The sequence below is a fragment of the Gadus macrocephalus genome, chromosome 15 (assembly GCF_031168955.1).
Source record: "Gadus macrocephalus chromosome 15, ASM3116895v1".
Taxonomy (NCBI): Eukaryota; Metazoa; Chordata; class Actinopteri; order Gadiformes; family Gadidae; genus Gadus; species Gadus macrocephalus.
Window position 1 is genome coordinate 6,938,369 of NC_082396.1, and position 14,387 is coordinate 6,952,755.

General features: G+C 42.1%; 1 protein-coding gene across 4 annotated transcripts; it reads left to right on the plus strand.

The window, feature by feature from the left end:
• Window positions 1-563: 563 nt before the first annotated feature.
• Window positions 564-10,895, plus strand: LOC132473091 (NACHT, LRR and PYD domains-containing protein 3-like). Of its 4 annotated transcripts, XM_060073045.1 has the most exons (13): window positions 625-678; window positions 1,061-1,224; window positions 1,409-1,507; window positions 1,665-1,778; window positions 4,698-4,829; window positions 4,972-5,038; window positions 5,202-5,430; window positions 5,550-7,332; window positions 7,663-7,836; window positions 8,172-8,345; window positions 8,543-8,716; window positions 9,237-9,283; window positions 9,539-10,895. In XM_060073045.1, exons 3-13 carry the CDS (start codon window positions 1,443-1,445, stop codon window positions 10,093-10,095), a joined length of 3,516 nt encoding a protein of 1,171 aa, XP_059929028.1. In that variant the 5' UTR covers window positions 625-678; window positions 1,061-1,224; window positions 1,409-1,442; the 3' UTR covers window positions 10,096-10,895. The 4 variants fall into 4 exon arrangements, with proteins under 4 accessions (XP_059929029.1, XP_059929030.1, XP_059929028.1 ...); XM_060073046.1 differs by lacking the exon at window positions 1,061-1,224 and having other exon boundaries at window positions 564-678; XM_060073047.1 differs by lacking the exon at window positions 1,061-1,224 and having other exon boundaries at window positions 566-678; window positions 1,393-1,507.
• The last annotated feature ends 3,492 nt before the right edge of the window (window positions 10,896-14,387 follow it).

Sequence of the window (14,387 nt, forward strand, 5' to 3'; positions counted from 1 at the left end):
TCTCTATGTCATGTGTTTCTATTCTCTACATTATCTACATTTATCTCTTCATGGAAATCATGGGAACACTTTACAATAAGGGTTCATAAATTAAGCATTAACGGTTAATGAATAGTAATCATTTAATAATGGTGTTCATGTTTGATAATATTGTTCACGTGAACTAAGGTATTTTATTTTCCCTGCTTATGCTGTATAATAGAGGTTATTATTGCATTTACTGATGTTAATTAATAGTATAACTATACCATTAGTTAAATGTTAGTAAATTGTAGTTAATGTTTCTAAATGCATTCACTAATGTTAATGAATGTTTCATTAATGTATGGTAAAGTGTTAATAAAATCCTGGTATTTATTTTCTGTAGCTGAGGAGGACATGTGAAGCGATGCATCAGTGACTGAGTGTCTCTACCTGCTGTTTGACCCATCAAGTCTCTTTGTATTTCTCTGAGCTTCTAGACATCACAGCTCTGTCCATTGTTCATATTTTAATAAAGTGATTATTCTTCATCGCTGAGTGAAGTCATGGAACAGCAGCCTATAAGAGGTTAGTCTGACTGAGTTTAAACTGGGAGGAGAACTGGACCAACTGGTTGGTTCACAACGTCATACTTTCCATGTTGTTGTGTTGGACGGTTTGGTGCTGAGCTCTTCATCACAGCAGGGAGAAGACAAGGTACTGTAGTCAACACGCTCTGTCATATCATAATTCATAGGTTGAGTTATTTATCAAAATGTAATGTAATGTTATTAATTTTTAAACTTTGGTCTATTTGAAAGTTTGTTAAAAAATTGGTTTGTATGTCGACATTTATTGCCATGAAAATGTTAGTTATTTTTCGTCTAACTATACATCAAATTAGGATTTGAATATTATTATGTTTAATATCATAAATATTATTACTACTTATATTATTATAATAAGTATTTTGTTATGATTGTATTGTTATTGTGATATGTATTACTATTATTATAATGATCCTTTTAATTGTATTATTATTATTATTATTATTATTCCCATTGTTGTTATTGTTTTTGTGAGTCTGGAAGAGAGACAGATCTGGGGATGTGATTGTGATCTAATCGTCATGAGGAAGTCAGTTTAAGGTTGTCATACTGGTTCAACAGGAATGAAAACCTCAGAGGATGATTTCCTCATAGTGAGCGTATCTGTCTTCTGGTTCCCCTGCAGACGCACTTGAAGCCCTGAGAGACATTCAGTGTGAGTGATAAAGTTATCAGTGGTTTGTAGTAAACACTGGGCAGCGTCTCCACGTCTTTCCCCTCGTTGAGACTGAGAGCAGCAATGAACAGCAATGACCGGCAATAAGCAGATTCTATAAAAGCAGTGAATAACCAAACACTGAATGACCAGAGAAACAATCTGTAGTTGTGTTTGTATGCAGGTCTCCAGTCTACTTTCATTGAGGAGAGAGAAGGATGGGGCGCCCTACCTATAAAACCATTCCGTCTGGGAAACATGGCCGCGAGAAAAAAGCTAAGAGGTATGAGGAGGATCTCTCACTGTCTGTGACTGTTGTCCATCTCAGAGCTCAGCAGTTTATATTAACTAAATTAGGCTAATTAAGATTTCAAAATTGAAATCCCAATCAATGTGTAATTAATAAAAATATCAAACACTTGTTCTTCTGGTTCTAAAAGAGTCCAGCAGGAGAGAGCAGACTCCCCTGGACCCACCTGTGTCTCCATGAAGAGCGATTGGTCTATGGATGATCCTCTTTGGTTTAAAGATGGACGCTACACCAGAAAGAAGAGGTAGGAGTTTCAAGAGACGATGAAGACTGACCAGACGTATTATATCATGAGAAAGTTGTGGACCTTCAATCTCTGGTGATTGTGTGTGTGTGTGTTGGTGTGTGTGTGTGTGTGTGTGTGTGTGTGTGTGTGTGTGTGTGTGTGTGTGTGTGTGTGTGTGTGTGTGTGTGTGTGTGTGCTCCACAAAGAAGATGTAGGAGCTTCAACATTTAGGAGGTTTAAATATGTTAATCTGTCAAGGTAAACATCTGTCAGATTCTAAAACACGTCAGCGAAACAACAAAGAGTCCTGACTCAGATATGGTTGTTGTTGTTTATCTAGAAGAATATGGCTTCATATATTCACAGCTTTAGAAAACTCTGGATCAGTGGCAGTTCTACATTGAATTACACCCCGGGCGAGACCCCCCCCCCCCCCCCCCCCCCGGGGCGCTAGGAAGGAGAGTATTGCTCTATACCAGGCTCATGCCGTCCATATGGGCATGTGGGGCGGCGAACTACTTGCAAAGCATGCTCCCAAAAAAATAGTTTGTAAATCATTACTCCGAGTCTATTTTTAGTAATGTGTGTTTGTCACATTGACTATCTATAGTTCTGTAGGCCTTCTGACTATTTTTTGGTCTGTTGACATCAAATTTTGGATGATGGTGAGCGGCGATTCTAGCTGAGTTTATCATGCAATGTTGGGGCAGGGCAACTCAGCGATCGCGTTCCTCCGCATGTTTATCGCATAGCCCTGTTCCCCCCCTTGTCCATTCCATTTGGGAAGACGCAGAGGTGAACTGTCCGCTGCGCCCCCCTCCCCTTTCCCCTTCTCACACAGCTTCTGTGCACGGCACCTTCTCAGCAAGCAGGGGCGCCTGCAGCTGGAGGGGGCGTTAATATGCCAATTCCCCACACAGTGATATGATAGATCATCGAAAACCGCTTCGCTGCGCAAATGTTTTCTTTTTTTTTAAGTGCTCATGCCGCCCCGCATGTGGCATGAAATAAGGCCGCCCCGGGCCGCTGCCCGCTTCCCCCTGTGCCTAGATCCGCCACTGCTCTGGATCCAGCCCAACATCTATTAACCCAGTGGCTCACAAACGGTGTGATATCTTCTCCTTTGACATGCAGAAGGTCTTAAACAAGGAGGTCTGTTATCAGCCTTTCTAGGCTGTTGCTAACTGTACAATCACAATGTACCAGGTATTCAAGAGGTCAATATGAGACATAAGTGAATATTTTGCCGAAGATATTCTCGCGCTGGTCTCAGAACCCACCAATACACTCTCATCTCTGTTTAAATTAGTTAACAAATGTTCCTAATTTTCAGGATGCAAAGTAGACAAACTCTGAAGCTTTCCATTGTCATCCTTCTGCCCAAGATTCATTTTAGGGGGGTTAGTCGCGTTGTCCTGCTTACTGCGGTGAGGGTTTCGTATAATTTTGTTAATTAATTAAGGGCGCCAGGGCAGCTGCACCGGTTGCACCACCGATATTTAAGCCACTGATGAAGACCCTCCCCTTAGTGAAAGTGGATATGGTTAATTTACCCAAAATATTCTACAGCACCCTAGGGTTCTGGTTAAACCCTAAACTACCTCCATTCACAGGAAGGGTTCTGGTTAAACCCTAAACTACCTCCATTCACAGGAAGGGTTCTGGTTAAACCCTAAACTACCTCCATTCACAGGAAGGGTTCTGGTTAAACCCTAAACTACCTCCATTCACAGGAAGGGTTCTGGTTAAACCCTAAACTACCTCCATTCACAGGAAGGGTTCTTGTTAAACCCTAAACTACCTCCATGCACAGGCAGGGTTCTGGTTCAACTCTAAACTACGTCCATTCACAGGCGGGGTTCTGGTTAACCCTAAACTACCTCCATTCACAGACAGGGTTCTGGTTAAACCCTAAACTACCTCCATTCACAGGCAGGGTTCTAGGAAGAAAAATATTTCAGAAAGCATGGATTAAACAGGTTTAACAAATCGAAGGAACTTAGTTGTTGACAAATATTAAACTATTTGGATCTACTTAGCAAACATGTTGACCTACCCAGCAATCAATTTTGGGAAATACCTTCAACAGAGTCTTTGAAGGAAGGAGGGGGTAAGGACTTTCTGCTAAGTGTAGAAAGTGTAACACCATTTGGAAAAAAATATGGCACTTGACACAAAGCCTCCAAATATACTAATATCCAAAAAATACTAGACATTTGTATTAAATGTTCATAATCTAGTAATTTGACATTTTAAATTGCCCATCTCAGAGCTCAGCAGTGATACATCATGACACCATCATTAGTCTGAGTGGCTAAGAATTCTAAATAATGGCAATAGAATGTGAAGAGAATACCCGTGTAGACTGGACTGGTTCAAGCTGGATAGAGCAGTTTGTTAGACACCCTGGTTGTTAAGTTCCTACCAGAACGTTGGTACATTAGGTAATATCTTCTGGGAGAGAACAAATGTTCTCTCCCCTACCGTCACCAGAACCCTCCTGGGTCAGGAGAGTCCCTCCTGCCCTAGACTGTATATATCGGAGGACCCCTCAACACTTTACCATCTAGCAGCCCAGTAGCAGGTTGATGAGCCACTGGTCATGTTGGGATTTAAACTAGTCGTCAAGGAGTGGAGGGCTGGGTCTGCAGCCCAGCCTCTACCTGGAACACTTCCTTAGGCCAGCTGGCCGCCTGAGAACCTTCCTCTTCTAGACCGCTCCATGGAGGGGAGAGTAGAACCCCTATCATATACACATGAACGCCCAGGTAGAAGGAATTTTACAGCTCATTCAATCCATCATATCCAGCATTTAGATTTAGATATGACTAAGTTAAGCTAATTAAGAGTTGCAAACAAAAATCCCATTCAATGACGTCTGATTAATTATATTTGTGGAAAAGTAATTAATAAATAAATCAAACACTTTAATTTCAGAAGAAAAGGTTCTAAAAGAGTCCAGCAGGAGAGAGCAGACTCCCCTGGACCCACCTGCGTCTCTATGAAGAGTGACTGGTCTATGGATAAACCTATTAGGTTTAAAGATGGACGCCGCTCCAGAAAGAAGAGGTAGGAGTTTCAAAGAGATGATGAAGACTGACCAGACGTATTATATCATGAGAAAGTTGTGGACCTTCAATCTCTGGTGATTGTGTGTGTGTGTGTGTGGGGGGGGGGGGGGGGGTTGTGTATGTGTGTGTGTTCTCCACAGACAAAACCAGGATAGGTCAAAGGTTACCAGTGGTCAGTCTGTACAGCCGCAACACACACAGTTGATGGTATGTAAATGTACAAGACTTCAGTTATGAAGACATCTCACCAGGAGCTAACAGTCTCCAGGCTTCCCTCTTCAGACCAGCAGGACATGAATCCAGGACAGACGGTTCTGATGTCGTCAGTAAGTTCATAGTAAAGTTCTCATCGATGTTTGTTCTGTTCCAGAGGATCAAGGAGAACGCACACGCTTTTCTAGACAAGGAGGTGGAGAAGCTCTGGCGGGTTCTCTTCCCAGATTACCCACAATGCTCAGAGAGTCAAAGGGAGGAGGAGGAGGAGGTGGATGGTGAGGAAGAGGAGCAGCGGAGGCGTGCCATAGAGGGAGTGCTGGACATCACACTGCTCTGCATGAAGCAGTTGAAGCAGGTGGAGCTGGCCGACACACTTTGGAGCAGTAAGATACTCTTATTTTTAAACAGATTAGGAAGATATTCTTATTTGAATTTGAGCAGAATAATAATGTACTGCTGTACTATTTTTAAGCATAAATTCTTCCATTGTTTTCTAATGTAGAAAGTGTTTCTGCTGAGTGCCAACATAGAATCAAGTCTTATCTGAAGGGGAAGACCCAGTGTGTGTTTGAGGGAATCGCTGAAGCAGGAGAGTCAAGACCTCTGAATGAGATCTACACAGAGCTCTACATCACAGACAGAGGCAGTGGAGAGGTCAACAAGGAACATGAGGTCAGACTGATTGAAACAGCTTCCAAGAAATCTGGCAAGGAGGAAACATCGATCAAATGTCAAGACATCTTTAAACCCCTACTTGGAAAAGATAAACCAATCAGAACAATGATGACAACTGGAGTGGCCGGCATTGGTAAAACTGTCTTAACGCAAAAGTTCACTCTGGACTGGGCTGAAGGCAAAAACAACCACGACATACACTTCCTATTTCCCCTCACTTTCAGAGAAGTGAATTTACTGAAAGACAGAAAGTTTAGCTTGGTGGAACTTCTTCATCACTTCTTTATTGGAACCAAAGAAACAGGATTCTGCAGATACGACCGGTTCCAAGTTGTCTTCATCTTGGATGGTCTGGATGAATGTCGATTTCCTCTGGACTTCCAGAAGAACCCGATCTGTACTGATGTCACAGAGTCCACCTCGGTGGACGTGCTTCTGACAAACCTTATCAGGGGCGACCTGCTTCCCTCCGCTCGCATCTGGATCACCACACGCCCTGCGGCAGCCAATCAGATCCCTGCTGAGTGTGTTGACATGGTGACAGAGGTGAGAGGGTTCACCGACCCACAGAAGGAGGAGTACTTCAGGAAGAGATTCAGAGACGAGAAGCTGGCCAGCAAAATCATCTCCCACCTCAAGACATCACGAAGCCTCCACATCATGTGTCACATCCCAGTCTTCTGTTTGATCACAGCTTCAGTTCTGGAGAACTTGTTCCAAACCTCCCAGACAGGAGAAGAGATGCCCAAGACTATGACTCAGATGTACAGCCACTTCCTGAGGGTTCAGACCATACAGGGGGACAGGAAGTATCATGGGAGAGCTGAAACAGATCCACACTGGAGTTCAGAGAGCAGGGAGATCATTGTTTCTCTGGGAAAACTGGCTTTTAACCAGCTGAAGAAAGGCAACCTGATCTTCTACGAGGCAGACCTGGCAGAGTATGACATCGATATCAGAGCAGCCTCAGTGTACTCGGGAGTGTTCACCCAGATCTTTAAAGAGGAGTTTGGGCTGTACCAGGACAAGGTGTTTTGCTTTGTCCATCTAAGCATCCAGGAGTTTCTGGCTGCCCTTTATGTCTTTCTGTCCTTCATCGACAAGGGTGTCAATCTGCTCTCAGAAGAAAAACCAACCTCGAGGGTAGATGAACTCCTCCTCTACGAGAGTGCCGTGGACAAGGCCATACAGAGTGAGAACGGACACCTGGACTTGTTTCTCCGCTTCCTCCTGGGCCTCTCTCTGGAGACCAATCAGAATCTCCTACGAGACCTGCTAGGACAGACAGGAAGTAGCTCAAAGACCAATCGGAAATCAGTATCTTACATCAAGAAGAAGATAAGTGTTGATCACTCTCCAGAGAGAAGCATCAATCTGTTCCACTGTCTGAATGAGCTGAACGACCATTCTCTAGTGGAGGAGATCCAACAGTACCTGACATTAGAAAGCCTCCCCAGAGAATCTCTCTCCCCTGCTCAGTGGTCAGCTTTGGTCTTCATCTTACTGACTTCAGAAGAGGAGCTGGAGGTGTTTGACCTGAAGAAATATTCTGCTTCAGAGGAGAGTCTTCTGAGGCTGCTGCCACTGGCCAAAGCCTCCAAAACATATCTGTAGGTTCACTAATAACATATATTACAATACACACAACACAATATACATAATACTAGAATATATACACAATAATATACCAAATGTCTTTGTAGGTGTGCATAATTAGATTCTAATGATGAGTTAAATAATCCACGCCTACATTTTTGCAAGTATTTTAGAGACAGTTTAAAACTGTAGAGACAGTATATTAAACAGTTTAATATCTTACCTGAACAGTCCAGAGAGTATGAACTGTGTTCGTTTTAAAAAATTCATAACAAACTTCATGTTTAAGTGAAATCAGTTCTGAAGAGTAACATATCTGTTTTTTTTTATGGCTGAATTCTAAGGCTGAATGGCTGTAATTTGTCAGAGAAATGCTGTGAAGCTCTGGTCTCAGTTCTCAGCTCAAACTCCTCTTGTCTGAGAGAGCTGGACCTGAGTACCAATGATCTGCAGGATTCAGGAGTGAAGCTGCTCTCTGCTGGACTGAGGAGTCCACATTGTAGACTGGAAATTCTCAGGTCAGTTTTGCTGTTTCAATGTGTCCACATTAGGAAAGTTAGAGATAGGCCACTAGAGTAAAAATATGGCACCAAGTAAGCAAATTATTTTTAAATATTCCTGTAAATGCAGTGAAGAAGTGATATTTCTGAAATTCATGATTCATTTTCATGAATAAAAACGTTTCAAAACATCCATCCCTCTGTTTCATTCACCATTCGCGCACCATGGAAATAGTTTATCAGACACGTTAACATTATCTGATTCATACGACACAAGTTTGTACTAGTTGAACTTCATTCATAAAACATTATAGATTGATTTATATGTAATAATAAAAAGTATTTGTTTAAAGGCTGAATGGCTGTCATCTGTCAAAGAGATGCTGTGAAGATCTGGCCTCAGGTCTCAGCTCCAATCCCTCTAGTCTGTCAGAGCTGGACCTGAGTACCAATGATCTGCAGGATTCAGGAGTGAAGCTGCTCTCTGCTGGACTGAGGAGTCCACATTGTAGACTGGAAACTCTCAGGTCAGTTGTGTGCAATCAGATAAACCACAAGGTTTGATTTTAGAAGACATTCCTCGGTTAATCAGTGTGTTTATAAAAGTAGTTGTAGTTGTATTTATTATTGAAATGTTCATTAGATATTATCTATCAATTGTTTGGGTGCTCACCATAGACTGTAGCTGTTGACTCATTTCAGTTGTCCCCTGTTGTGTCTGTAGGTTGTCTGGCTGCCTGATCACGCAGGAAGGCTGTGCTTCTCTGGCCTCAGCTCTGAGCTCCAACCCCTCCCATCTGAGGAAGCTGGACCTGAGCTACAATCACCTAGGAGACTCAGGAGCTACACTGCTCTCTGCTGGACTGGAGGATCCACACTGGAGACTGGACACTCTCAGGTATGGAGAGGACAGCTCATCACTCAGGGACAATGTCTCCTAAAAGGATTCAACCAGCTGCTGGATAAAGTGGTTCCAACTAATGTTGAGCAGAAGGTGATGAGACAGCAGATTAGGATACAGGCAACAGATTAGGATTCATTAAATAATATTCATGATAGTCAGTGCAGCACAATGTGAATTCGTTTTTTTAGCGGCCGATGTTGGAGTCGCATGATCCAATGCGGATTTGACGATAAGTTAGCCTGGAGCTGGGCCTTCGTATGGTGTGGGGAGTTAGCATGCAGTTTAGTGTTAACCTGGAGCTAGGTGATTCCCTGTTTAAAGACAATTTGCTGCCCTTTCTTTGTTAACATGTGAATAATGTTTCCCTGTTTAAAGACGACATGTTGCTCTCTCTTTGTTTACATGTGAACAATGATTCCCTGTCTAAAGACAAAATGCTGCTCTCTCTTTGTTAACATGTGAATAATGTTTCCCTGTTTAAAGACAACATGCTGCTCTCTCTTTGTCTCCCCAGTGTGGACCACAGTGGAGAGTGGAGGATGAAACCAGCTCTAAAGAAGTGTAAGTGTCTGTTTAGGTTGATTTATCACAACAAACACCAACTATTGTGATGGAAAGTCCATCCACACAGCAGGAGGTGACGTTGCCTTCATTAAACTCTTCAACGATCTATGTTTCAGTCATGGATAACATTTGAATCCTAGTGTATGTGTAAATACAGCATGATGTAATTTTCTACACCATTAATTACTCTTAAGTGATAAACTAATTAATTTATATTTTCAGCCCCCTAATGGTGTCTTGTTCTCCCCTCAGATGCCTTTAAACTCACCCTGGACCGAAACACAGCCCACGGACGAATCTCTCTGTCTGAGGACAACAGAAAGGTGACGAAGGTTGAAGAGCTGCAGTCGTATCCTGATCACCCAGAGAGATTTGACTCCTTGTGCCAGGTGTTGTGTAGAGAGGGTCTGACTGGCCGCTGTTACTGGGAGGTAGAGTGGGAAGGAGAGGTTTCTGTAGGAGTGACATACAGAGGAATCACAAGGAGAGGAAAGGGTGATGACAGCAAGCTTGTAGGGAGCAACAAGTCCTGGAGTCTTCATTATCATGATTGTCATTACTCTGTCCGGGACGACAAGAGAGTCATAGTCATACGTCTCCCCCCCCCTGGCTCTAACAGAGTAGGAGTGTATCTGGACCGGCCGGCTGGCACTCTGTCCTTCTACAGAGTGTCCCCAGGTGGAGGAGGGTCCTCAGACACACTGACACACATCCACACCTTCAAGTCCACCTTCACCCAGGAGGACCTCCTCCCTGGGTTTGGACTATTGAAATCTGGTTCCTCAGTGTCTCTGATTCAGTTGTTGTGAGACACACACACAGACACAGATACACAGACACACAGTCACACACACACACACACACACACACACACACACACACACACACACACACACACACACACACACACACACACATACAAAAACACACACACACACACACACACACACACACACACACACACACACACACACACACACAGGATCCATATGTTCTGTATGTTCACTCCATACAATACGGAATTATATCACATGTTAATCATATATTTATCTTCCTCTAAATTTAGAGGAAGTTTTTGTATTGAGCTTCCTCGACTGTTCATTGCTTAGATGAGGAGTGGTTCATTCAGTTATCAGAACTGAATGACTGATAGAACTGAAGTTACTATTATCTTTATCGAGAAATTGGTAAAAATAAATATATTAATTTTGAAAAAAAAATCTCCATTGGTACATTTTGTAGTGTTTCAGTATCAAACACATAATTATTGTACAAACACAGTCATGTCACTTTATATTATGTTAATTAGTATGATTTAAATAGTCCTTCACTTAACTGGAACAAACAGGGTCCTGGATCGGGATAGATAGTTTACTAAATGCAATGGGGTCATGTGTTAGGATAGAAAGTGTTTTAAATGTAATGGGGTAATGGATCGAGATAGTGTATTAAATGTGTTGAGGCGTTTAAACATTGAAACATACTTAATTGTTGAAGAGGAATGTTTGCATGGTATGTGATTATTCTCTTTGATTGAACTTGACACGGCTCCTTTCTGCTTGTAGTTTTTTGAAAACAGAAATAAAATGTAGTTTCTGCTTTAACCAAGTATGGCCACTTGATGGTAGTGTTTCTCATTTATTCACAAAATGATGAATTCTGAATAGTGAACACTTTTGCGAAAATTTTTCAAACCATAGAGGGATTATCAGTCTACGTCACTACATCACTCCCCGCTCTACGCACATGTCATTTTCTGAAAGAGACGAGAGCGACAAGGGCCGCAATCATGTCTTGTTGTGCGGTTGGTTGCACAAACCCTTTAAATAAGACTGATTATCCCATTTATTTTACTTCTTGCTTGCCAACATAATAGAACCATTCAAATACTTTAATAATTATGCTTTTTCTTATTCGTATTGCATGCTTATTAAATGTGTAGCCTACTCTGTTTGAGTTCATTTCCCTGAAAAAGTAGTAGGTGTCAAAAACATGTTTTTGACACGTTTTTGACACATGTTTTTGACACCTCGCAGGGCATTATCCCGCTTATCCATGGTCACTTGCCAAAGAAAATAAATTAAGATCATTCATTTATATTTTCATGTGTTTTACAATCCAAATATAACGTTTTTCACATGAATAAGACAGACCGTAGCTACGACTTGGCAACGGGAGGTATTCTAGACCGCTGAGCTATGAGCCAGAGCTAACGTTATGGATTGTACATATTTATAATTCGAAATTCGTCCCAGCCATTATACCGCAGATACTCTAAGGTCTATAGCATATAACTGCGTTGTCTGATTACAGTTTAATTCATTTTTCACAATTTAACAGCTCTCGTTTTGTCACCGCGCAATTCGTTTCAATGGGAATCGCGACGCTATGCTTTCAACATTAAGTGTACATATTGTGGTGACTCCTCCGGGGTCGCGCAGGGGATCCTGGGAATTGGGGTTGTCAGTTGACAAAAGGGGCTTGTGTCAACTTGTTTTGTTGTTAGGTTAAGTGGGGTTAATGGGTTCGGGGTTGTGCGTAGTTGTGTGTTGTTTAATGTTAACGTGTGTGTGTATGACGTTGCCGCCACCGTCACTGACTATGACATGTTTGTTTGTTGGGTGTGCCGTTGTTGGTGCGTCAAATAAAGGCAACTCTCGTAATCGTGCGGTGTAGGGGGCACGAGAGTTGCATAACTGCTGAACCTGGGCTCCCGTCTCGTCCTTCCCGTGCTGCTCGCTACAATATTTAATGGTCTGAGCAGCGAAGCTGCTTGGCCCCTATTGTTTCTGTAATGTTGTTTTTTTAACTTAAATTCTGTAAAAGTCATACTGCAGCCTATACCATAAGTCAAAAAGGTCTTGAAATGTTCAGGTATGGTTAACAATAACCCTAAAACCAAATTTGTGGTACTGCACCCAAAGGTGGCGCTATTGTGAAAAATCATGAATTAGGCTTATTTCTCCTCACCAGATTGTCCTGGACTCAAAATTCTTTCATCATATTAATCTCTAAAATCAGATGCATCTTTTTCACCCTGGTCTTCTGCTCTAAAAATGTTTGCTTTTCCCACAATTTCATAGAAAAGCCACCACAGTCTCAACCCATTTTGCCTATATGACTATTTTGTTATTGTATAACTACTATTTCGATACGCGTATCGAAACCGAAATCGCGACACTCAAAGCCACAAACCTGTCTCGCGGTGTGAGAAGGCAGAAGCGCGATATGCCCTTTCTAACTCTCTGGTCAAATTGTCAGATTGAAATGTGCTAATAATTGTCTAAATAATAGTCTGCTGACAGCGCCCCCTCCTATCGATGCCGTAAGTATGCGACGAGATGCCTTCTCTGTGATGACAGCTCTCCGTGGCTACGGAGGATTGCATTTCTCCACAGCCGTCGAAGTCCTTATATGCGATATGAACGACATTTATCCAGAGTGGGCCAAGCGCGAAAAAAAAATGGCCTCTGTGATCCTGTCTCTATTGTTTTGTGTGATTTGACTGGCAGTTTGTCTGCTTATAGGTCGGAATGAAGCGGCCACCGATTATTGACAGGATGGGTACTTCATTCTACCGGAATCGTTCGCTTCTTCACTAGACACATGCGCTACCGCTCGCTCTCCTCGCTCTCCTCGCTCGTCCACTCACTCGCTGACGTGACTCACACACGCATACGCACACTGCCAATCTCGCGCACACACATATAGTATTCTTTCTGTTCAAATCTGTTCAGTGTTCCAAATTATTTGTTATTAAATGTTGCATTAAGTTAATTGGTATATAAGTGTTGTTTAAATAAAATGCTTTTTAAATTTAGAAAAATAGTGGATGTATCGAACCGTGGGTCAAAAATCGTGATACAAACCGAATCGTGAGTTTGTGTATCGTTACAGCCCTAATAACTACCATACGGCTTTCATTAGGTGGATACCATTAATAGTGCAAAAAAAGAAAGAACAATTTTTAAGAAAGCTCTTAATTCTCTTGTGAAATGTGTGCTTGGAGTTTTTTTAATGTGTGCTTATCAATCGACATTGTCACAATGAGAATGAGGCTTCATGGCAATGAGGTGGCAATGACATTCTGTCATTGCCACTTATTTAAGAAACATAACATTGAACAGCACCTTTCATAAGGCAATCAACATTCCGGCTCATTAGTTTCCAAGAATCTGACTGCCAAGACACAGTATGCCATTAAGGGGAACTTCTTCGTTAACAATTTTTCCTTCATAATGAACTCTATCATACTAATATTTCATCCGTTAGTGTTCTTGACAACAAAAGTTTAATTTCCCCAGAATATCAAAGATTTTTCAGGTATTTGCTTTTAAGAAAGCCCTTAATTCATTTGAGAAATGCTTGCTTGGAGTTTTCTGGATGTTGTGTGCTTATCAATAGACATTTTCAGCATGTGAATAAGGCTACATTTCAGGTCTTTCAGGGGCTCAATGGGATAAGGCCTTGTACTGGTGATCCTTAGTTGGAGAGTTTGAATCCTGATTAGACAATGCTGAACATGACATTCGGCCATTGCTCTGCAGCCCAGTCACCTGAAAGCCGAGTCACAGTATGGCATTAAGGGGAATATCAACATCTTTCCTTCATAATTATGGCATATTTATATATCTTCCGTTAGTGTGTTCTTGACTTTTCATTTTGCTCCCAGCACCCAGCCGTCCCAGCCTTTATACCACAGATACTATAGTGTCTATAGCATATAACCGCGTTTTCTGATTACAGTTTAATGTAACACTAAGCTGACAAAATCGCTAATTAACACCGCAATTGCAAATTAACCACACGGAGATAACCATGGCAACCGGTCAAACAAACCTTCATTTTGCGATCATTCTGCGTGCGCATCCGCCTTGTTGATAAACAAATAATCCCCCTATAATGTACTGTACGAGGCGTTCCCATATGTCCATGGGCGTTCCGAGTGCCGCAAAGGATCCTGGGAGGGTTCGGACTATCACTAGTTGGGCCTTTAGCGCCCTCCTGAGTCCTTTGCGGCATTGCTATTATGTGTAGTAAATTAAAGTAGTGTGTAGTAAATAATGAATAGGAGTCTACACCTCGGTGCCAGTGGAGTCGA